At 52.5% G+C, this 24484-nt stretch overlaps 1 protein-coding gene across 1 annotated transcript in view; it reads right to left on the bottom strand.

The window, feature by feature from the left end:
* The window catches only part of MYO1H (myosin IH), a 55554-nt gene extending 31682 nt beyond the window's left edge, over positions 1-23872 (bottom strand). The window contains exons 1-13 of the mRNA XM_056114468.1: positions 23732-23872; positions 21691-21806; positions 18056-18254; positions 16401-16481; positions 14730-14909; positions 7727-7825; positions 6251-6364; positions 5871-5942; positions 4827-4946; positions 3798-3865; positions 2531-2636; positions 2131-2211; positions 432-523 (exon numbers count right to left, since the gene is read on the bottom strand). Coding sequence (XP_055970443.1) covers positions 432-523; positions 2131-2211; positions 2531-2636; positions 3798-3865; positions 4827-4946; positions 5871-5942; positions 6251-6364; positions 7727-7825; positions 14730-14909; positions 16401-16481; positions 18056-18254; positions 21691-21806; positions 23732-23857 — 1454 coding nt within the window. The 5' untranslated portion in view covers positions 23858-23872. The remainder of the gene's footprint in view (positions 1-431; positions 524-2130; positions 2212-2530; positions 2637-3797; positions 3866-4826; positions 4947-5870; positions 5943-6250; positions 6365-7726; positions 7826-14729; positions 14910-16400; positions 16482-18055; positions 18255-21690; positions 21807-23731) is intronic.
* Between the last annotated feature and the right edge of the window lie 612 nt (positions 23873-24484).

Here is a 24484-nt window from a genome sequence, read left to right as displayed (position 1 = left end):
CTTTCAAAAAGAGAATTTCCCACACATGTCCAAAACGTAGAGGTCATTGATTGAAGAAAGCAAGAGGGAAAATCTTTGGAAAATTCGAGTCGGGGACGCCAGTTTGATTTCTTCCTGGGTGTGAGCGAGAGCACAAGGGTGCTCTTCCTATGCCAGGGCATCAGCGGTCCTTGGCAAGCACTCGCTGAAGTAATGACATCTCGGGCTAGAGCCATAGCACAGTGGGGAAGGCGTTTGCCTTGCATGCAGCCAGCCTGGGTTCGATCCCCGGCATCCCATAGGGTCCCCCGAGCACCGCCAGGAGTAATTTCTGAGTGCAGAGCCAGGAGCAATCCCTGAGCATCGCCAGAAGTGATCCCCCCGACCCCCCGAAAAAAGAAATGACATCCCAAGGATCCTCCCCTGGAAAGCGGGTCCAAAGAAGCACATACGTCTGGAAGTGTGCGTGGCGACCCACTTTCTCTTCCAGCTTCTCCAGGAAGCTCAAGTCTGTCGCAGGGCCAGGACGAATACACTCCTCATCCTGCGGGAGGAGAGAGGAGGAGAGAGGCCTTGTGGCCGAGCACCGCAGACCCGTGAGGATTCCAAGCTGAAATGCTTTCCCGGGGAACCGTTCAGAGGGCTGGAGCACAGGCTTTCCATGCCAAGTCCTGGGTCCCACAACAACTGCTCAGACACCGCTGGGAGCGACACCCCTCCAACCTGAACCCCACTTGGGGAGAAGCCCCCAAGCACCACCGGGCGTGGCCCCAAACAAAAACCAACCAAAAAAACAAACTTTCACAAGTCACGACAGAATGTCCTAGACTGAAATAATGTTATCTCGGGCCGAAGCACTAGTACAGCGGGGAGGGCACTGCCTTGCATGTGACCGACCCAGGGTTCAATTCTTAACACCCCATAGAGCCCCTCAAGCCCAGCCAGAAGAGATCCCTGAAAAAAAAAAGAGGATCCCTGAGCACAGAGCCAAGAATACGCCCCGAGCACAGCCAGGTATGACCCCAAACTCAAAATAACAAACAAAAATAATAACAATGTTATCTCAGACAGATGAGCAGGAAGTGTGCTTGCTGGTCTGTGTGTGTGTGTGTGTGTGTGTGTGTGTGTGTGTTGGGGGGGCAGGGGGTGGTGGACGGGGCTCCATTTCATGCTGCTTTGTGGGATCAGACATTCTAGAAATCCCCCTAACATGACGCATAGTTCTGAAGTTCCCCACAAAGGCACCCTCACCTTCCCTGGTTTTGGTTTTGTTTGAATTTTTTTAAGATCATATCAGTGGTGCTCAGGGGTTATTCCTGTCTCTGCCTGTCCGGGCAGTTCTCAGGGGACCCGGTGGGATCCTGGAGATTGAACCCGGGTCAGCCTCGTGCAAGGCCAATGCCCTCCCCACTATGTTATCGCTCCAGGCTCCTTCGTTTTCTCTTCTTCACGCGGCTCATAAAACAACTCCTTGAGAGGAACAGACACACAGCGACCTCTCTCAGAAGGGGCGTGTGAAGAAACAAAGCCAATAAATAACAAACACCCAGCGGTTGAGGACACGTTACCCCCCTGGGATTCACCGGGTCACAGACACACCCCAGGGAGACTGGGCTGAGTAAGTTCTTTCGAAGTCCTTCGTCCGCTTTGTCTTGTTCACCTGTCAGCGAGTAAGCAGCACCTCTGCCCCACCCACAGTGCACCCCAGTTCTCTCCTTGCTTTGTTTTTGGTTCTCTGGTTTGGGGTCCACACTCACTGATGCCCAGGGGCTAGAAACAGCTCAGTGCTGGCGCTGAATTCAGACCCTTCACGTGCGTGTGTCCATCCATAAGAGTCCACACCCCTCTAGCTTCTTACACCCGGCATCCCAGCCCCATAGGGTGTCGCTTCAATGAACCTGGGTCAGGATCCCCCAGACTGTCACTTTACTGTTGCAAAAAAAGTCAGCAACAGTGAACTGGTTCTACAGCCACTTGGTGGAAGGGCTTTCACCACTGACGGTTCCCAGGTCCCTTGAGTGCTACCCATGACGCCCGCACCCAACTCCAAAATGGAGAAAATAACAACCCAGGGGATTCACTCTCTCCCTCCAACCCAGGAGAAAGGTTCTTCCGCTTGCTGTCAACATCATCTAAACTCCTTTTTCTTACCAGGATGGAAATGATCCCTTTGTGTCTCTCTTCCACCAAATCGCAGATGATTTTGTTGTTAAAATACTGAATGGGCTCCCACTACAGGGCAAAGAGAGAAAAATTCTCCAAGAAGAATCCAGAAGAGCATTGAAGAGTGTTCCCTTCCATTCATTTTCGGAAACACACACACACACACACACACACACACACACACACACCTCTTTCGTGCAAAATCCGAATTTTATAATCAACATTCTAGAAACAAGATCCAAATAATTTCCCAGGAAATAAGCAGAGGAGGAGTGAGTGAAATCCCTCCTGAGGGCTGATCTGAGGACAAATCTCCATTGCCCCGAGAGGGCTCTCCTAGCGCCTCCCAAGCTGACGGCATGCGGCAGAGACAGGAGCGTTTGCTCACCTGGATCCCTTCCAGGTCGTACTCAGCCTGCTCCGCTTTCAACGTCCTCTCGATCAGCAGCTGCTGCAGTTTCTCATTGCAGTAATTTATGCAGAATTGCTCAAACCTAGAGATGTTTGGTTTGGGGCCACACCCGGCGGTGATCAGGGATCACTCCTGGCATAGAGCGATTGGGGACCATAGGTGGTGCCAAGGATGGAACCTGAGTCAGCGGCATCTGAAGCAAATGCCTTCGCCCTCGGTCTATCTCTCCAACAAGACCAATTTTAGTAAATTCTATTTGTTTAAAGCCTTGAAGGGGGGCTGGAGTGACAGCACAGCGGGTAGGGCATTTGGTTTGTACACGGCCAACCCAGGTTCAATTCCCAGACTCCCATATGGTCCCCTGAGCACTGCCAGGAGTAATTTCTGAGTGCAGAGCCAGGAGTAACCCCTGTGCATCGACAGGTGTGATCCCCCGCCAAAAAAAGCCTTAAGAATTGAATAAGTTACTAAATTGGTGGCAAGAGTCAAATTAAAAAGTGAGGGGCTGGAGTGATAGCACAGCGGGGAGGGCGTTTGCCTTGCATGCAGCCAAACTGGGTTCAATTTCCAGCATCCCATAGGGTCCCCTGAGCACCGCCAGGAGTAATTCCTGAGTGCAGAGCCAGGAGGAACCCCTGTGCATCGACAGGTGTGATCCCCCGCCAAAAAAAGCCTTGAAGAATTGAATAAGTTACTAAATTGGTGGCAAGAGTCAAATTAAAAAGTGAGGGGCTGGAGAGAGAGCACAGTGGGCAGGACGTTGGCCTGGCATGCGGCCGACCCGGGTTCAATTCCCAGCATCCCATATGGTCCCCTGAGCACCGCCAGGAGTAATTCCTGAGTGCAGAGCCAGGAGGAACCCCTGTGCATTGCCGGGTGTGACCCAAAAAGAAAAAAAAAGATCACGTGGGAGCTGGAGCAATAGGACAGTGGGGAGGGCATTTGCCTTGAACGCGGCCAACCCAAGTTTGTACCCCCCAATCCCACATGGTCTCCCGAGCCCACCAGGAGTGATTCCTGAGCATAGAGCCAGGAGTAATCCCTGAGCACAGCCAGGTACGGCCCCCAAACAAGAAAACAAACACACAGAAAGATGTTCACGTGCTTTGTGGCTGTTCCACTTGTAGAAACAGCCTAGAAATCAGGGGTCACACCAATCTGAAGAAATTCTGGGGGTGGGAATGTGGATTCCATAAAGCGGAGAGGCTGCAAATCCAACTGAGATCGAAAAGAACGAACTCACCCATTCTTGTCAAAGACCTCGAACCCGTAGATATCGAGCAACCCGATCACAGTCTTCTTGGTGAAATCCTAGGTGTTATGGGGCATCAGTAGCTCTTTCTCCAACCAGCCTTTGGAGCCTGGCGGCTCCGGGGGGAAGCTCTCTCCCAAGACACTTTACTCCTTTTTTCTCTCTGGCTTTCGGACCGCAAAACCACAGTGGTGCTCAGGGCTTACTCCTGGCTTTGTGCTCAGGGAGCACTCCTGGCAGGGGCTCAGGGAGCCATGTGTAGTGCCAGGTTGGCTGCATGCACAAGTGCATTAACCCCTGGCCTAGCTATCTGGCCCCATAGCGACCTCTTTTCTCCCCAAAATATTCCACCTCTCAGGGCCAAAGCGATAGTACAGCAGGAAGGGAGTTTGCCTTGCAAGCGGCTAACCCAGATTCCATCCCTGGCATGCCATAGGGTCCCCCAAGCACAGGCAGGAGTGATATTTTTTCCTTTTTGGGTCACACCCGGCAATGCACAGGAGATACTCCTGGCTCTGCATTCAGGAATCACTCCTGGTGGTGCGGTGGTGCTCCGGGAACCATATGGGATGCTGGGAACTGAACCAAGGTCGGCCGCGTGCAAGGCAAACACCCTCCCCGCTGTGCTATCACTCCAGCCCCAGGAGTGATTCTTGAATGCAGAGCCAGGAATAACTACTGAGCATCACTGAGTGTGGCCCCCTCAAAAAAAATTCCACTTCTCAAGGAAATGGGACCTTAGGACATCTTTGAAGAAGAGTAGGATTTTTTTTTAATTTTCACCTCTACCAATTAAAATACCCTGCTCTTAAAAACTTCCAAATGCTGGGATACCCTCTGCTCCCACCACCCCCGACATCTGAAGGGTTCAGCGTGGCCAAAAGCCTGTGGTGGGCATCCTTGTAAGCCCAAAGCCTGGCCCTGGGAAGGGGGGGCCGTCTGGCCTCGCCCCTCAGAGGGGCTCACGGCAGGTCCCCACTGCTCCTTCGGAGACCAACACGGCCACCCACAGGGACAGACCTTGTTCACGAGGGAGGAGTTGATTTTATTGACGAGCCACGTGAAGGTGCGCTCGTACACAGACTTCGCCACCGCATCTCGCGCGAACACGGAGAGTTCCAGCGTCAGAGGGCAGATCACCTGGGGAGGGCGGAGGGTTCAAACAAAACAAGGGGCACGCTGCCCCGAGCTCCCAAGGGAGGCTTGGAGGAGAGTTTGAGGAGGACATGGTAAGGGGGGCAGATGGGCGCATGTTCCAGAATGCTCTATGCCCTGAGGTCTAGCCTTGACCCAGACAAGCGGCTTTGGTGGGGTGACATCTGTGGGGGCAGGAGTGGGGGGGGGGCAGAGAGAGAGTCTTGAGCTGTGACTTGGTTGCTTTAGGGTGCGGGGGATGAGGGGGACAGCTTCCTTGGGCATCTGCCCGCTAGGAACAGGAGAGGGAGTTCTCCAGGGCCTGGCTTCTTAGACCCTGGCTCACTGCTGGAACTTCCCCACTGTCATGGGGGCCTCCAGATATCTGGTGACAGCAAGAGTTGGTTTTTTTGGGGGGGAGGGCCACACCCAGCGATGCTCAGGGGTTCCTCCTGGCTCTGCACTCAGGACTTACTCCCGGCAGCGCTCAGAGGACCACATGAGATGCCAGGGATCGAACCCAGGTTGGCCGCATGCAAGGCAAACACCCTACCCGCTGTGCTATTGCTCCGGCCCAGCAAAAGAGTTTCTGAACACACAATGACTGGCACATAGCTCAACACCCTCCAGTTCAACAAGCCCGGAGCTATGGTGCCTGGCAGAGGCATGTCTGGGCAAAAGAGCTGGTGGCGAAAGGGAGAGGCAGAAGCCGCCTAGAGGACTAGAGGGAGAGAAGGGAGCAGGGTCCCGCCAGAGGGAGCCTTGTGCAGGGCGAGCGCTGTGAGGGTGAGGACGAGAGCTGGTGGTGATGGGGAGGTCGAGGCAGGAGACCCTGGCAGTCCCAAGGCCTGGGATCAGGGTCACCCTCCTGGTCACCTGGGGACATAGCAGGGGCAGTGCCCCCTTCAACATGGGTGTTTTTTTTTTTACCTCTTCCGTTTTGGCTTCAATCTTTCTGTGGGTGAGAGCGTCCAGAAGGACCGACGGCTGGACCCCCAGGAGCTGCAGAAGGGGAGGCCAAGGTGCCATTCCGTGACCTGATTTGATTTTTCCACTTCTCATTATTTTTGGCTTGGGGGCCAGACCTGATGGTGCTCAGGGATCACTCCCGGTGGGGTTCTGGTACTCTACTCTCGGTGCTCACTGCTCCCTGCCTTCATGCATGACAGACCTCGGTGGGATCTCTCAATCCACCAGCCTTTGCCAAACCCCTTGCCCACCCCCGTGCTCGGTAGCTACTCCCGCTCGGGGCACCCAGCCCCCACGGGCCTCGATCAGGGCCCAGCTCCCCGAGGTGGCCAGCTCCTCACCTTGGCGATCCACTTGATCTCATGGGTGTGGGGGATGGTGGCACATCCCTGGCGGCTCTCCTCGAAACAGATGTTCCCCAAGTGCAGGACACTGGCGATGATCCCAAAGAGATTCTAGGCGCAGGGGGAGGCAAGGGGAGAAGACGGCGGCTGCTGGGCCGAGACACGATGAAGGAGAGCCCGCGCCTTCAAGAGGCCAGCCCCCCGCCCTCCCCGGAAACCGGCCTCTGGCACAAAGGGAAACAGGGGTAAGAACCCCCAGTGGGTGGCAGAGAAGGTTTTACCCGCAATCTCCAACACAGGACATTTTTTGGGGTGGGAGAGAATCTGTTCTTGGGCACACTTGGGGGTCTTCAGGGGCCACCCCTGGCTCTGCTCCCAGAAAACCGTATGGTGCCAGGGATCAAACCAGGGTTGGCTCATGCAAGGCTTTAACCTCTGTACTATCTCTCCAGCCAGGACACTTCTATTTTTTTTTTTTTTGCTTTTTTGGGGGTCACACCCGGCGATGCACAGGGGCTACTCCTGGCTCATGCACCCAGGAATTACTCCTGGAGGTGCTCAGGGGACCATATAGGATGCTGAGGATCGAATCCGGGTCAGCTGCATGCAAGGCAAATGCCCTCCCTGCTGTGCTATCACTCCAGCCCCACATTTCTATGGAAAAATAAGGTGGGTCTTCTTCACCTACCTGTAAGCCACTTAATGTTCAAATGCTGCAGTCCTAGATATAGTTATACATGCACATATACAAGCATATACCAGCACACAACACAAATGCATATGTACGTGTGTACATCTTCGTGTACCTATGTTTCTGTACCTATGCAAGCTCTGTATCTACCCAAGTTTGATCCCCAGTATCCCATATGGCCCCCCCAAGCACCTCCAGGAGTCAATCCCGAATGCAGATCCAGGAGTAACCCTTGAGCATCACCGGGTGTGGTCCCCAAACCAAAAACCAACATTAAATATACTTTGGAGATGCGCATTAGTGGGCCCCCAAGATTTTTTTTTTGTTAGTTTGTATTTGGGGCCGCACCTAGCAGTGTTCTGGGCTTGCTTCTAGCTCTGCACACAGGAATCACTCCTGGTGGGACTTGGAGGAGTGTATATGGTGGCGGGGATCAATCCCAGGTTTACCATTTGCAAGGCAAGCTCCCTACACTGTACTCAAGATTTTTATTCATTCTATTTGGCAACCTGCAATCAATCACCAGGAAATCAGGGTTGTCTGGACTCCCCCCAACCGCCCCCCCTTTTTTTGGTTTTGATCCACACTTACTCAGGGCTATCCAGTGCAAGGTTTAGGGGGCTACTCCCAACAGGGGGCTCAGGGGACCATGTGGTACCCGGGATTAAACGCAGGGCTTCCACATGCAAAGCCTGAGCCCCACTCCTTCGAGTCATCTTCCTGGGCCTCAGGACCACCCCCTCAAGCCCAGAGACAGAGAGTTCCTCCCTCAAGACCGTTACCTCCAGGTCACCGTCTGTAAAATCGATCACAGAAAAGGCGTTGGACACAGTTTTCCAGGCATCCTCATCATTGATGGAGGACTGTTTGGCAGAATGACCCTGCGGACACAGAACCGGGTCACTGGCTGGCATTATTAAAAGGACGGTCCGGAAGTGTGAACACCGGCTGCCGGATCACAGCCCGCTCTCTGTAAGCAGGTGGAAGCTCACTGTTGTCAACGTGTGTGTGTGAGATTTACTCTAATTGTGCAGCCCATGGTCTAGAGAGGCAGGGCACTTGCCTTGTAGGCACTCACCTGGGCTCAATCCTCGGCTTCCCATGTGGTCCCCCAAACACCACTAGGAGTGAATCCTGAGTGCAGAGCCAAGAGAACCCCTGAGCATTGCCAGGTGTGGCAAAAACAAGCAAGCTAGCAAACAAACAAAACCAACAATCATGGAGCCCATAACTGTCAATTGCTGCTTTGTTTTCCTTCCAAGTTTCTTTGGAATTTTCTCTCTGTTCTGGGAAAATTTTCCAAGTTATATTCGAGTAGTAATGCCTCTTTATGTGAATATGTTTTAAAATAGATGTGTGTGTGTGTTTTGGATCACAACCTGGTGTTACTCAGGGCTTACTCCTGGCTCTGTATTCAGGGACCACTCCTGACAAGGCTCAGGGGACCATATGGGGAGCGAGGGATGGGACTTGGATCAGCTGCAGGCAAGGTAAGCACCTTAACCTCTGTACTCTTTCTCTCTGGCCCCCTCAAAATGTTTCATTGGGCCAGAGTGATAATATAGTGGGGAGGGCACTTGACTTGCTCACAGTCAACCTGGGTTTGTCCCTGGCATCCCATATGGTCCCCTGAGCTCAGAGCCAAGAGTAAGTCTTTTTTTTTTTTCTTTTTGGTCACACCCAGCAATGCACAGGGATCCCTCCTGGCTCTGCACTCAGGAGTTACTCCTGGCAGTGCTCAGGGGACTATATGGGATGCCGGGAATTGAACCAAGGTCGGCCGCGTGCAAGGCAAACGCCCTACCCGCTGTGCTATGGCTCCAGCCCCAAGAGTAAGTCTTGAGAACTGCTGGGGGTAACCCCAAAAAGCAACAGCAACACATTGTCTTTCTGACCATTCCCTGCTATTGGCAGGAAACGTCATTTGAAGAGTCAGTCTCAATAAATAAGAAGAGCTTGTCTCAAAAAACATCTGTTGAAACATGGAGAGAAATTGCAGGGCTTAAATTCTGAACGCGATTTCGACATTCTGAGCAACCACCAGCAACCACCTGCAGGAGGAGACAGAGACCCTCCCGAGGAGACCTGAGTTTGGAATTCAGGCACACAGACATTGGCAGATCGACAACAGAGAGGTGATAAAACCTTTCCCGTTACCTCCAGGCTGGCCTTAAAGTCACAAACGTGCCAACGCCACGGCATCAGGACAAACATGCCCAAGGAGGGGTTTCTTGCTATTCGGCTTCTGCAGGGCAGAAGGGTCTTGGCTTTCCTGGTTCCCTGAGGAGCTGCTCTCGTTAAACACTCTCTGGCAGAGAGCAAGAAGGAAAGGAGCTCCCAGAGAGGGAGGCTGGGGGTCGGGGGGCGTGGGGGTATGGTGGGGGGGAAACGGGGGACATTCGTGGTGGGAAACGTGTACAGGAACTGCATCATTGTATGACTGAAACCCAATTATGAACAGTTTTGTGATGGTCGCTCTCACGGATATTCAATTAAAAGAAGTTTTTAAGTTTCAAGAAAAGGAATGTGACGTTCATGTCCAATTCAATCAGCTTAATTAATGACTGAGTAAACAGCAGTACTCGAGAGCCTGGCAAGCTACCGAGAGTATCTCGCCCGCGCGGCAGAGCCTGGCAAGCTCCCCGTGACGTATTCAACACGCCAAAAACAGTAACAACAATTCTCACAATTTGTTGTGAGACATTACTGGTGCCCGCTCGAGCAAATCGATGAACAATGGGAGGACAGTGCTACAGTGCTACTCCTACATTTAAAAAAATGGAATTATTTGTCAAAAAAATAAACCAATAAAAACTCTCTGGCAGGGGCAGGAAGGATGTACAGCAGGAAGGGCATTTGCCGTGCATGTGACCAACTGCAAGTCAATTCCTGGTCCCTCGAGCCCAGCAGAAGTGATCCTGAGTACAGAGCCAGGAGTCATCCCTGAGCACCGCCGGGTAGAGTCTAAAAATACCAACAAAAAGTCCCTGGCAGTGTGGGGAGACCAGTGTGTTCATGCCGAGTCCCCCGAGGTGCCCCTGCCATCTGGACCTGTCCCCCCAAGTCAAGACCTGTGCCGGTCATTTCCCCAGAGACACTGAGAAGGCAGGGAGCAGGGCCTGGGGCAGAAAGGAGAAGCATCAGCTCACCCAAGGGCCAGGAGAAGATGGACTCAGAGAAGCCTGAGCTGAGAACCCTGGGGTCTTCTCGGAGTGGGGGCAGGAGGCATCCCCCCATCTCACCTCCATCCTACCAGAAGCCCCAGTAGCCACCCTCACAACCCACCACTGCTACCACAAAAGTTCGTCAGTGGGCCCAGCAGCTCTACAGACTCCTGATGGACTCGCAGAAGAGATCAACCAACAAGCTGAAAAAGTTCATGGACAGGGGCTGGAGCAATAGGACAGCAGGTAGGGCGCTTGCCTTGCACGAGGCCGACCCAGGTTGGATCTCGGCATCCTATATGGTCCCCTGAGCACCGCCAGGAGTAACTCCTGAGTGCAGAGCCAGGAGGAACCCCTGAGCATCGCTGGGTGTGACCCAAAAAGCAAAGAAAAGAAAAAGGAAAATAAGAAAACTTCACAGACACCCCAGTCTTCTAGCTGAAAACTCTGGGGTGCCCTGGGGGGGGGGGTGGGACAAATCCCTGCCCCACAGAATCCCCTGGTGGCCACATCACATCCCAACAACTGCTCCATGCCACTGGCCGGGCTCCACGGGCTCATGCCTAGGCTCTGCAGAGATGCCAAGCTGCCCAAAATTCTCAGTCTTTGGGCTGAGAACTCGGGGGTCTTCACAGAATGGGGGTGAGCATCCTTCCCCCGACTCCCCCTCATACTGCCAGAAGTTCTGGCTACTGCACACTCGTTCCACAACCACTGCCATGGAAGCTTACTGACCAGTTCAGTGCTCTGGAATCTCTGGAGCTGTACCTCCAAATTCCACAATACTGACGTCCCAGTAGGAGCACACCAAAGGAGACGGGACAATGAGAGCACAGAAGCCAACTCGGTGCAATCAACAAAGACAATAACACAGAAAGGTGTGTGCCTGGGGGGGGTCACTCCTGGCAGTGCCTGGGGGCCCCCTCTGGGGTCCGCCTCAAGCAAGACACACACGTCATCCCCTGCACTGGTGGATCGCAGCTGGTGGGTCACAATCCAGGATGCCACCGGGCGCCTTCTTGCATCCAAGAGGGACCACTAGAGCCAACCAGCCCCAAGCCTGCCAGATCCCATCAGATCCCACTGGAGGACGGCTCAGGGGTTTCCTTCTTCTTTAGAGAGGAGGCGGCCAGCTTAGCCCGGCCTTTGGGCGCCAGGGGCTCCCGCTCACAGCTCTGCAGGCTTCCTGGGAAAGCACAATCACCTGCTCTTGCCAGCATCTGAGAAAGAGGTGGGGACCCCAGTGTTCCTGGAGAGACCCCAGGGTGAGGGTAGGTCTGAGAAACCCAGCCACAAGAAGGCCTGACTTTCCTTGTCCTGCAGGGACCAACTCCTCGCTCCAGCCTCAGGCCCCCAGGTGGTGGGGACCGAGGACGAGGAGGAGGCTGCCCGCGGGACCGGCAGGAAGCCAGCACCAGCCCCAGCATCCACCACCGGCGGCTGACTTCACCAGTCCTTCTCTTCCCGAGTATCTCAATGGGACAGGGAGGTCCCCTCATTCTGGGCCTGCCAGCCCTGCCTCCTCCTCTAGGACCTACTAAAGGTATTTTTTTTTCTTTTTGGGTCACACCCGACGATGCATAGGGGTTCCTTCTGGCTCTGCACTCAGGAATCAGCCCTGGCGGTGCTCAAAGGACCCTATGGGATGCTGGGAATCGAACCCGGCTTGGCCGCGTGCAAGGCAAACGCCCCACCCGCTGTGCTCCAGCCCCCCCTACTAAAAGTATTGATCCTCAGGACCAGAGCAACAGTACAACTGGTAGGTCGCTTGCCTTGCACGATTGCCAACCCGGGTTCGATCCTCGGCATCCCACATAGTCCCTCAAGCACCGCCAGGAGTAATTCCTGAGGGCAGATCCGGGAGGAACCCCTGAGCATTGCCAGGTGTGGCACCAAAAACCTTAATAAACTGTTAATGTGTTGATCCTCATTTCAGAAAGTTCCCTTTTAAAATCTTATTTTTTTTGTTTGTTTGTTTGTTTTGCAGCCACACCTGGCAAAGCTCAGGGGTTCCTCCCGGATCTGCACTCAGGAATCGTTCCTGGCGGTGTCAAGGAACCCTGTGGGGTGCTGGGGATCAAATCTAGGTTGGCCGTGTGCAAGCAAACACCCTCTCCAAATCGCTCTGATCCTAAGATGTTCTTCCTTTCTTTGTCTCTTTCTCTTTCTTTTTTTTTTTTCTTTTTGGGTCACACCTGGCGATGCACAGGGGCTACTCCCGGCTCTGCACTCAGGAGTTACTCCTGGCGGTGCTCAGGGGACCACATGGGATGCTGGGAATCGAACCCGGGTCGGCCGCGTGCAAGGCAAATGCCCTACCCGCTGTGCTATCTCTCCAGCCCCTCTTTCTTTCTTTCTCTCTCCTCTTTCTCCTCTCTCCCTCTCTCTTCCTCCCTCCCTCTCTCTCTCTACCTCTCTCTCTCCTCTCCCTCTCTCCCCTCCCTCTCTCACTCTGCCCCCCCCCCCTTAATCTAGTTCAGGTCACACAGCTACCACAGGGTGCATGTTTATGGTATTAATGTCCGCCTCCATTGTGCCCAAACCCTCCAGCCCCACCCCCAGGCCACCTCTAAGCACATCTTTATTGCTCTCCCCCCCCCCCCCCCCCCCCCACGGCTTGGTAACCTGAGTTTTGTAATCCAAGGACTTGTCATCATTCGATACTGTCCACTCCCTTGCTTATCTCTCCAGCACTGGTAAGTGAGGTCAGCGGGGGTTTGTCCTGTTCTCCCTGACTCCCTGCTTTGCACACGATACCCTCCAGCCCTGTCTACATTTCAGCATGATTTCATAGACCTGCTTTTCTTTTCCTTTTTTCTTGTTTGCCTTTTTGGATCACATACGGGATTTGCTCAGGGTTACTGCTGGTTCTGCACTCAGAAACTACTCCTGGTGGGACTGGTGGAGGGACGGGTACTCGGTCATTGTATAACTGAAACCCAAGCACAAAAGTTTGTAAGTCTACAACTGCACCTCATGGTGTTTCACTAATAAAAATTTTTTAAAAATAAAAATAAATTAAAATGAATAAAAAGAAAAAAAAGAACTACTCCTGGTGGTGCTCAGGGGACCATATGGGGTGCCGGGGACCGAACCCAGTTCAGCCATGTGCAAGGCAAATGCCCTATCTGCTGTACTGTCACTCCAGCCCCAGAAGACCTTGGTTTTCTTTCTCGAATGATGTCCCTATTCAGACTCGGCTCACAGCCAGGCTGGAGGGGAAGAGAGATACCCAAAATTCTTACGGCACAGAAAAAAGTCTGAATGACAGACAGCAAAGAGTGAGAAGTGCCAGGTGACCTGGGCATTCCAGAACATTCTGGTCGCAGGGAAAAACAAACAAACAAACAAAAATGAGCATGGAGAAGTCAGTTCTAGGAGTGAGTTTTACTAGGTCCAAGGCTTGAACCCTACCTGCTCATTCTGCAGTGGACAGTGCTCAGGTCACAGGCGACAAGGTGGGGAAAGTCTTCACACAGGATGGACAGCAGAACAGAGCAGAGACTGGGGACCCAGAGGAAACCCCACCCCCACCCCCTGGGCAGCAATCTTTGGCAAGGTTGTACCTTAGAATCACAGGAAATTGCTACGTTTCACCCCAGAGAGGAGCTTACCTTGCTGACACCAGCTCCGCCTCAGATGTTCATGAAAACACATTCAAGTGTGAGCCACCAGTGGTACACAGGGTTGCAACACACTCACACAAATCTAATGACCAGATACCACCGCAGGTCAACTAAATGAGAGATCCCAGACGTGTTGGTGTTTAAAAAAGCTTGCAGGTAAGCCTCCGGCCAGACTGCCCAGTTAAATATTCTGGAATTTCTGGAGTGACGTCTCCAAACTATACAACACTGACATCCCGTAGGAGCACCCAGGTTGGATGGGATGTAACGTAGAACCCAACCCATCTCGACTAACAAAAACGCTAGCACAGAAGGCTTGACTTGCAACGACAGCTTAGTGACCGCCCCCCCCAACAAGGTCTTAATGTCCGCATGGTGAGATACAATACAACAATTTTCACAAGGTTTCTTCCCTAAAAGTACGTTTTGATCATTCCATTAGCCACTTAGCGATAGCAAGCACTATGAAAGAAATGCTTGTGGGCCTGCTGCAGGGGGAGGCTTGAGGGGTGGATGGGAAAATTGGGGACAACAGTGGAGGGAAGGTGACAGTGGTGGTGGACTGGGGTTGGGATTCTGAATGCCTGTAACAGACCCTCAGGAACAACTCTGTAAACCATGGTGCTTAAGTGGTCGGGCGTGGCGTGGGGGGAGGGGAAGCTGGGGGGAGAGAGATCAAGGAACTGGTCACCGGAAGAGGAAATGTCTCGAGGGTGTGAGATCCAGAGTCTGAATCCTGGCACTCGTAACCAACGAAACCCCCTCAGTTGAATCCCGTTCCAGCCAGGACTCACTGATTCCATCTCCAAGCTTACCTACGTGCAGGTGTAAAGAGGTGGTTTGCTGTCTGCTAACCAGTGCCGCAAAACCAGCAGGATAGCTCTGAACACACGCTGAGAAAATTCTTGGACAGACAACCAAGGCCCACCCCCACCCCCAACGCTCCTTCCCCCCCGCCCCGCCACTCCAAAGCACCAAAATCCGGTGCTTCCGACCTGTGAGAGGTACTTATACAGCTGGGGGTCCCGCTCCAGCCCCAGGCACGCCAGCAGCCTCTCTTCCCCACCCTCCAGGAGCTGGTAGAAGATGTGGAAGTTCCGCTCGCCCTGGTTCTGGCAGACAACCCGCGACTTTTCTATCAGGTAACTGGTGATGTGGCCCCCGACAGGAATGCCCTGCAAAACAGTCCAATGACAGCAAGGACAAGTGAAGCCCATCCCACTGTCTTCTTGTTATTGTCGTTTGGTGGTTTTTATTTATTTATTTATTTATTTATTTGTTGCTTTTTGGGTCACACACGGTGATGCTCAGGGTTCCTCCTGGCTCTGCACTCAGGAGTTACTCCTGGCGGTGCTCGGGGGACCATATGGGATGCTGGGGATCGAACCTGGGTTGGCCACGTGCAAGGCAAACGCCCTCCCCGCTGTGCTATTGCTCCAGCCCCGTTAATGTTGTTATGGGTCACATCTGGCCATACTTAGGGGTTACTCCTGGAGGTACTCAGGGGATCAAGTGGGGTGCTGGGGATCGAACCCAGGTTGGTAACATGCAAAGCAAGCACCTTAGCTACTATGCCCATCTTTCCATCCCTGGATCGCTGATGCTTTATAAGAAACATTCTTATCCTGCCACACAGTGTCCCTAAGACCCAGTTGTGTGGCACAGCTGCCACTGGCCAGCTCGCCCTGGGTGACCATCACGCCTCACTCTGCTGCTAGCGGGCGCGGGGTCCTTTTCGGAGTGCAGCCACGTCTAGCCCTGTTTCATCCCAGCAGCTCTGTGACAGGGACACTGGCACGTCTCTAAAATTGTCTCTGGGGACTGGAGCTATAGCACGGCGGGGAGGGCATTTACCTTGCACGCAACCAACCCCAGTTTAACTCCCAGCATCTCATATGGTTCCCCGAGCACCGCCAGGAGTAATTCCTGAGTGCAGAGCCAGGAGTGACCTCCCGAAAAAAAGTTATCTCTGGGCACACAGCATTTCCCTCAGAGATTGGGATTCACCCCCCACCAACACTGTTTCCAGACAGGCTGCACTACCCCTACTCTGAAGACCATAGAGAAGGACCCCACCCCCACCCCACCCCGGGAATGACCCTCTGCCAGCGCCTGGCATGACTGAAAGCAAAGAATGGGACCTCTTGATCCTCAGCACTTGCATTTCCCTGAATTTGCACCAACCCTGGATTTTTCATCCATTTTAGCCAAGAAATGCCCTCCAGGAGCTGGGAAGATAGAGCAATGGGTAAGGCATGACCTTGCACGTGGCTGACCCCGGTTTGATGGCTGGCACCACCCATGTAGTCCCCTAAGTAAGCCCTGAGCACCGTTGGGTGTACACACCCTTCAAAAAATAAAAAAGAAGAAGAAAAAGAAGTAAAGGAAAAAATGCCCTTCCTCCCTCCAGGTGTTTGGGGATGGGCATTTATTGCTTTTTTTTCCTTTTTGGGTCAACCCGGTGATGCACAGGGGTTCCTCCTGGCTCTGCACTCAGGAATCGCTCCTGGCGGTGCTCGGGGGACCATATGGGATGCCGGGAATCGAACCCAAGTTGGCCGCATGCAAGGCAAACGCCCTCCCCGCTGGGCTATTGCTCCAGCCCTGGGCATTTATTGTTGGCAAGTTACAAGGTCCCAGGGGTAAGGAACGAAACATGAATTTACCTTAAAATCAAACTGGATATCCATGTACTTCCCAAATCTGCTGGAGTTGTCGTTCCGGAGCGTCTTGGCGTTTCCAAAGGCCTTAGAGTCAGAGTGGGGGAAGGGCAGCTAGGCACTGGCGCTGGCACTGAGCCTTGCTCGGGTATTTTGGTTCGCTTTGGGGTCACACCCGGCCGTGTTCAGGGATGACTCCTGGCTCCACACTCAAGAATGTCTCCTGGCAGTGCTCGGGGTCCACAAGGGATGCAGGGGATCGAACCCAGGTTGGCTGCGTGCAAGGTAATTCCCCTCCCCACCACACCATTTTTCTTGCCCAGGGCACGTGGCCTTGCATGTGGCTGACCCAAGTGCCATCCCAGCACCACAGGACTCTGGGTATTGCCAGAAGCAGCCCCCAAACACAGAGCTGGTTGTAGCTGGTTGTAGCTGGTTGTAGCCAACTCCCTGCACATCCAAATAAAAGAAGTTGGGGTGGGGGGGTGACTGAAACTGTCCTTGTCATTCAGGCTCACCAGGCCCTTCAGATACGAGGCGTGAATCCCTTTCCCAGCTTCTGAGCAAGAATCACTAAACACAGTGGATTTGGAGCCAGAGCCAGAGCGCGGATCGTACCCTGGGGAGGGCGTTTGCCTTTCATACAGCCGACCCGGGTTCCCTGAGCCCACCAGGAGTAAACCCTGGACCCTGACTGGTGTGGCCAAAAAACAAGCAGGTGAAAACGAGAGTGGGTTTGACGCCAAACAGGGCGTAACCCACGGACAAGAAGAGAAACTGAAATAAAGAAGGAAGACCATCTTCTCCCCAGAATCCAGTGGAGGAGGAGGAGGAGGTTAGGAAGGGCCAAGGAGACGGACACTGGGTGGAGACTTGCTGTTCTAGAAGACACAGCGGCCGGTGCCCTCGACGCCAGGCCTCCTTATATCTGGGTGATTTCGATGGAAGGATGCAATGGGGGCCGGAGCCATAGTATGGCAGGGAGGGCGTTTGCCTTTCACACGGCAGACCCGGGTTCAATCCCCCCATGCCCCATATGGTCCCCCGAACACTGCCAGGAGTAATTCCTGAGTGCAGAGCCAGGAGTAAACCCTGAGCAGTGCCAGGTGGGGCCCCCCCACAAAAAAAGCCAAAAATCTCTCTCTCTCTCTCTCTCTCTCTCTCTCTCTCCTTCCCTTTCTCCTTCTCTGTCTCTCTCCCTCCCTCTTTTTTCTCTCTCCCTCTCCCTCCTCCATTCCACTCCCTCTCCTCTCCCTCTTCCTCCCTCCCTCTCTCTCCTCTCTCCTCTCTCCCTCCCCCTCCCCTCCCCCTCCCCTCCTCCCTCTCCCTCTCCCTCTCTCTCCATCCAGTAGAATACTATCTTACTGCTTACTGACCTGCTGCGTGCTTTCTTGTGCCTGCCTCTCATCTAACCCTCAAAAGCCTGCTGCGAGGCAGGTCCTCTGACTAGAGCCAGTCCACAGACGGGGAGCAGGGACCCGGGCACAAAGGGACCTGCCGTGTGGCTGCCATGCTAGCATCCAGGACCGTGGAGTTTCCAGGCCCCGTAAGTTACCACAGCATTCCCGAGAGACCCCCTCCTCAGCTCCCAGGCACGAACCTCCCAGCAGCCTCCCCAGCACTGGCCCCCGACTCCTCCGGGGACTCCCAGGAGCGCCCACCTCCAGCACCGGGTTGGAGAGTAACAGTCTATCGCGGGCAGTCTGCAGTGACTCGGTCATGGGGCAGGTCACTGCGAAATACTGGAGGATCTTCTTGGAGGCCTCCGTCTTGCCTGCGCCGCTTTCTCCGGAAATGAGGATGAAGTGGTTGTTCAGCTCCGAGCACATCATGCGGTAGGCGTTGTCGGCTATGGCGTACCTGGAGGAGCGGGGAGGGCGCGGGAGGGGAGGGAAGTGGCTTCCGGGACACTTCCCTTGGCGTGACTGCCACGGGATGGAAGGACGAGGGGCCTCCCTGCCAAGAGCCAGGAGCACTCCGCAGGGTCACACGTAAATTCCACTAGACAGCAGAACCCCAATAGCAGAAGAATTAATCAATAACTTGGGTAGTCATGAGAACTATTTTATCTACCAAATCAATGGGGGGGGGGCAGTTGGGCCATACGCAGAGATGCTCAGGCCTTACTCCCGGCTCTGTGCTCAGGGGTCACTCCTGGTAGGCTCAGGGAACCATGTAGGGTGCTGGGGATTAAACCTCGGTCAGTTGTGTGCAAGTCATTGTTTTTGTTTGTTTTTTAGGTTTTGGTCCACACTGGCTGTGCTCAGAGCTTACTCCTGGTTCTGCATTCAGGGCTCACTTCTGGTCGGCTTGGGAATGAATATGGGGTACTGGGGATCGAAGTTGGGTTGCCCAGTGCAGGGCAAGCACCCTCTATTTTGACTGTCGATCACTGTCACTGTCCCCTCGTTGTTCATCGATTTGCTCGAGCAGGTTCAGTAACGTCTCCATTGTGACACTTGTTACTGTGTTTGGCATATCGAATACGTCACGGGGAGCTTGCCAGGCTTTGCCGTGAGGGCGAGATACTCTTGGTAGCTTGCCGGGCTCTCCGAGAGGGGCGGAGGAATCGAACTCAGGTCGGCCACGTTGGTTGCATGCAAGGCAAATGCCCTACCTGCTGTGCTGTCAATAATTCTCTATAAGTCGAATACTAAGTTATACCCAAGAGATGTTGCAGTAACTGCAGGTAGAAATGATACTGTGTGTTAAATGATTTGATAAAATACGATCCCATGTTTCTCTCTCCTCCAAAATTTAGGACACTAAACGTGCACAGAGAGGGACGATTTTAAAGTTTCTGTGACCTCTTCCAGACAAGAGTTAAAATGTAAGAGGCGCTGGAGTGATAGGACAACAGCTGGGGCACTTGCCTCGTACGCGGCTAACCTGGGTTCAATTCCCGTTTTCCTATGTGGTCCCCCAAGCACTACCAGGAGAAATTTCTGAGGGCAGAGCCAGGACTAACACAGAGCAATGCAAAAGCAAAGCAAGAAACTTATTCTAAGAGCTTTTCCTCCCAGATTAGAAACCCAAGCGTGAAGGTCTCCCTGGAGTATAACCTTAGCATGTGGTAAGAGTTTGAAAGGCAATCGCTTCAGGCGCTGCTGGTGGTGGTAATGCAGAAAGGTTCATAACTGGGGCTGGCGAGATAGCACAGCGGGTAGGGTGTTTGCCTTGCACGCGGCCAACCCGGGTTCGATTCCCAGCATCCCATATGGTCCCCTGAGCGCCACCAGGAGTAATTCCTGAGTGCATGAGCCAGGAGTAACCCCTGAGCATCGCCGGGTGTGACCCAAAAAGCAAAAAAAAAAAAAAAAAAAAAAAGAAAGAAAGGTTCATAAGTGTATTGTGAAGTGGAATGACTGTGTCACCAAGAAAGATAAGTGGAAACCCAAATATTAACCCAGAATTATTAACGAGAAAGGAGAATTTCAAAATTCAGCAAAGTCTTTGTGCCTATAGACCTGAGCGTCTGAGGGGTCTACGGCCCTGGTCACTGTCACTGTCACTGTCCTCCTGTTGTTCATCAATTTGCTCAAGCAGGCCCAGTAACATTGTGAGTCTTGTTACTGTGTTTGTCATATGGAATACGTCACGGCTAACTTTCTTTTATTTATTTATTTATTTATTTAGGCTTTTTGGATCACACCCAGCTATGCTCAGGGGTTACTCCTGGATCTGGACTCAGAAATCACTCCTGGCGGTGCTCGGGGGACCATGTGGAAAGCTGGGGATTGAACCCAGGTCGGCCGCGTGCAGGGCAAGTGCCCGATCTGCCGTACTATGTCTCTCCAGCTGCCCTGGTAACTTTCTACCAAGGTTCATCTCTTGAATGACTGGAATATTCAGGCACCAGCAGAAAGTAGACAGTCCCAGACACCTTTTGAACCACACCCTAACTCTCATCTCTCAGTAGTAACACAGATTCCACCTCTCATGGAGATGCCAAGATGTGACAATGATCTGAAGTTGTCTATGGCTTCGAATGCCTTGTTCCATAAGAAGGCGGCCATTGGAGTGAGGTCCAGGGCCATAGAGACAGTTCAGTGGTAGAGATCAGCCTTCACCGGTGTGAGGTCTTGGGCTCAATCCCCAAGATTAAGCACTGGGGCAGAGGGAGGAATTTAAGTGACGTATAGGATCTAATTAGTATGTATCAAGAATCTGGGTAACAAAAAGAGAGAGAGAACAGAGGGGAATGCCCTGCCACAGAGGCAGGGTGGGATGGGGGGGTTGGGGGGTGGGAGGGATACTGGGATCCGTGGTGGTGGGAAATGGGAACTGGTGGAGGGATGGGTACTTGATCATTGTATAATTGAAACCTACAGGGCAGAGTCTGGCAAACTCCCCATGGCGTACCAAATATGCCAAATACCAGTAACAATGATGGGTCTCATTCTCCTAAAGAGCCTTGAATATAATCTCAGGGCTAGGATGAAAGAGACGTTACTGGGGCCTGCTCGAGGCAATCGACGAATAACAGGATGATGTAATGAAATGAAAATGAAAAAATAATTGAAACCCAAGCACAAAATTTGTAAGTCTACAACTGTACCTCATGGTGTCTCACTAATAAAAAAATAAAAACGAAAGAAAGAAAGAAAGAAAGAAAGAAAGAAAGAAAGAAAGGGTAAGCAGCATACCACCCCATTAAAAATTTTAGACTTCCTGGAGGTTTAAACTCATCTCAAACTCTACAACACTGAGACCAGGAGCAACACACCAGATTGGATGGGATGTAATCTCAATGAACAAAATCTAAACACAGGGCTTAACCTGGAACATCTTAGTAAACTCTTATACACCGGCTTAATGGCTCCATGGTAAGATACAACAATCTTCACTTGCTTTCTTCCAAGGAAACATTTGTTTTTGGCAAATTCTTTTAGCAAATTATTGATAACACGCAATATAAAATCAATTATCGAGGTCCTACAATGGGGGTGGGCTTAAGGGGTGGTTGGGAAAATTGGAGATAATGGTGGTGGGAAGGTCAATGGTGGTGGAATTAATGTTGCTATATTTCAATGTGGGTTTTTTGTCAATGCCTGTAATGAATCACCATAAGCAACTTTGTAAACCACCGTGTTTATCCAGTGGAAGGGGAAAACAAAATTTTAAAAAATAGTTCAAAAAAAGAATTTGGGTATGTGGTGGGTGGAAAGATGACTAACCAGGCACATAAGTGGCTAGACGGACGGATAGATGGGTGAATGGATGGATGGGGTAGGGGGAAGCACAGAGAGCGGGAAGACAGAAACATGCAGGATCAATGACCTGATGCGTCACTTACACATGTGGAGGCAGTTCAAAGAAATTGACGCCTTGATAAAGTTCCATCTGGCTCACTGTGTAGATCCCGAGTTCCTGGTATGGGTTCACGGACACAAGGAGAGTCCCGATATACGTCTAGAGGGATGGACCAAGGAACTAGTGAGGGATTCCACAGTGGCACCAGCGTAGCCCGCCTAATAGCAGCATCACATCTTTATTCAATGCGGGAGAGATCACATGATACATAAAACCAGTGGGGTCTCTGTCAACATGGAACTTACACGGAGGGGAGGGCCCAACCAAGGAGCCAACCAGGGGATCAAGACTGCTTTCATGGGGCTGGAGTGATAGCACCGGGGGTAGGGTGTTTGTCTGGCACGCGGCCAAACAGGGTTCAATTCCCAGCATCCCATATGGTCCCCTGAGCACTGCCAGGAGTAATTCCTGAGTGCAGAGCCAGGAGTAACCCCTCTGCATTGCCAAGTGTGACCCAAAAAGAAAAAAAAAACTGCCTTTGTGAGAGATGTGCGCTAAGAGAGGGATGACAGGAGGCCTGGAGCAACTGAACACCACCCCGCCAAGAAGGCTCAGGAAACGCCTCCCTCAGGAAGTAACCACTGGGCCCAGATTTGAAGAATAAGGAGCAAGTCAAAAAAAAAAATACTCAGCAGCAAGGGTGCCCTGGGCTGCAGAAACAAGAGGCGCATCTTGTTGGCCTCTCAGAGGCCAGTGAGGTAGGCAGTGATGGAAAATGCTAAGAAGTGATGTCCGAGGGAGGGGACCAAACTCAGTGACTGCTGGGATCATGGCTACTTCTCTAGAAACACACGTCACGCCTGCCCTGAGAGATTCCGTAAAAGGGAAAGTGTTCAGAGGGGAACACCGTAATCTGTTGGTTCCCCAAGATCTCTTGGGCCACTTGGTGCTGGGCATGGTCAGCACTTGACCCCTTAAAGAATGACAGAAGGAAGGGGCTGGAGCAATAGCACAGCAGGGAGGGCATTTGCCTTGCACATGGCCGACCCAGGTTCAATTCCCAGCATCCCATGTGGTCCCCCTAGCACCGCCAGGAGTGATTCCTGAGTGCGTGAACCAGGAGTAACTCCTGTGCGTCGCTAGGTGTGACCCAAAAAAATCAAGAAAGAAAGAAAGAAAGAAAGAAAGAAAGAAAGAAAGAAAGACAGGAAAGAGTTGGTCAATCTCATTTTTCCCTTTTTTCCCTGCATGGCATCTATTGCCTTTTTCTTTTTCTTTTTGGGTCACACCCCGCGATGCACAGGGGTTAATCCTGGCTCTGCACTCAGGAATTACTCCTGGCGTTGCTCAGGGGACCATATGGGATGCTGGGAATCGAACCCGGGTCAGCTGTGTGCAAGGAAGATGCCCTACTGCTGTGCTATCACTCCAGCCCCTTATTGCCATTTCCAATGGATTACTTTGAGGAACCTCTTCTGGGTCTCAGTCCACATGGTGACTGGACAGCTGCTCCTAACCTCACCCCCAACTTCTGGGGTAAATCATCTGGCCAATCAGAATACCCGCTATCTCTAGCTACCGGGGTTGGTTCAGAGAGAGGCACCTGACCCACGGGGAGCCAATCAGAGCCTGCCCACACCTGGACCAGCTTGCTCTAAGCTCAGTATTGGCCCTCAATGGATGGATCTTGGGCAGTTTCTGCTGGTGGGTGTTTGACTGTTCCTGCTGTTTCTACCAGCTTGTTCCCTAAAGAGAAGCCACCCTGGATGGAAACGATCACAAAAGGCAGAGATATGGCACGGAGTTTTTAAGGTATCACCTAAGACTCTGTGTCTATTGGGGGACCCTACAGCTATACAGATGGAGAGACCCCTTTTGTGGCTTCAGCCCTGTAAGCTGGTCTCTGTTCCCGGCCATCACAAAGACCTTAGTAAACAGGGTCGAGGCAGATCTGTCAGTCGCCCCTCAAACCTCCCTGTAAGAACTGACCTAATGGAGTGGCACTGCTTGCTGGCATTAGGGCTGAGGGACAGAGAGGGGAACCATTGGGGGGGTGAGAATAGCTGAACCCGGGGTTCCATTACATAGATGAGATTCTCTCTGAAACGCTTGCGCAGATTGTCCAGAAAAGCAGACTCGCTGGTGTGCGCGTCCAGCAGCACGAAATCCTGCACCCCGACCTTGTCCCGAGCTGTGAGCGTGCCTTCCATGTGCAGCCGAATGTGCTTCCTCCTCACCTCTTCCTTCTGCAGGAACAGAACCAGGGTTCAGCAGGTCATTTATTCAACTCTTTCTTTCTTTCTTTCTTTCTTTCTTTCTTTCTTTCTTCCTTCCTTTTGGTGAATCACCGTGAGACACAGTTACAAAGCTTTCATGTATGAATTTCAGTCATACAATGATCCAACACCCATCCCTCCACCAGGGCACATTCTCCACCACCAGTGTCCCCAGTATCCCGCCCCACCTTTCCCATCCTCCCCCTGCCTCCATGGCCGACAATTTCCCCCACACACTCTCTCTCTCTCTACTTTTGGGCATTATGGTTTGCAATACAGATACTGAGAGGCCATCACGTTTGGTCCTTTATCTACTTTCAGCAAACATCTCCCATCCCGAGTGATGCCTACAGCCATCACTGACTTAGTGATCCCTTCTCTATCCCAGCTGCCTTGATCTCCCAGTGATCAACTAGTTCTTTTGCCGGCTATAATGGAAAAAGCAAGACGCGATTGCCAGGGTCTGAATCTGCATGACCTCAGCGCCTGCTTTCCTGGCCACCGTATACCCAAAGGAGTCTTGACGAGATGAACTCTGCAAGTGAATCTGGCAGGAGAGAG

The sequence above is a fragment of the Sorex fumeus genome, unplaced genomic scaffold, assembly GCF_029834395.1.
Source record: "Sorex fumeus unplaced genomic scaffold, SorFum_2.1 ptg000025l, whole genome shotgun sequence".
NCBI lineage: Eukaryota > Metazoa > Chordata > Mammalia > Eulipotyphla > Soricidae > Sorex > Sorex fumeus.
Note: the sequence above shows the minus strand (reverse complement) of the source record. Positions and strands in the feature narration are given on the sequence as shown.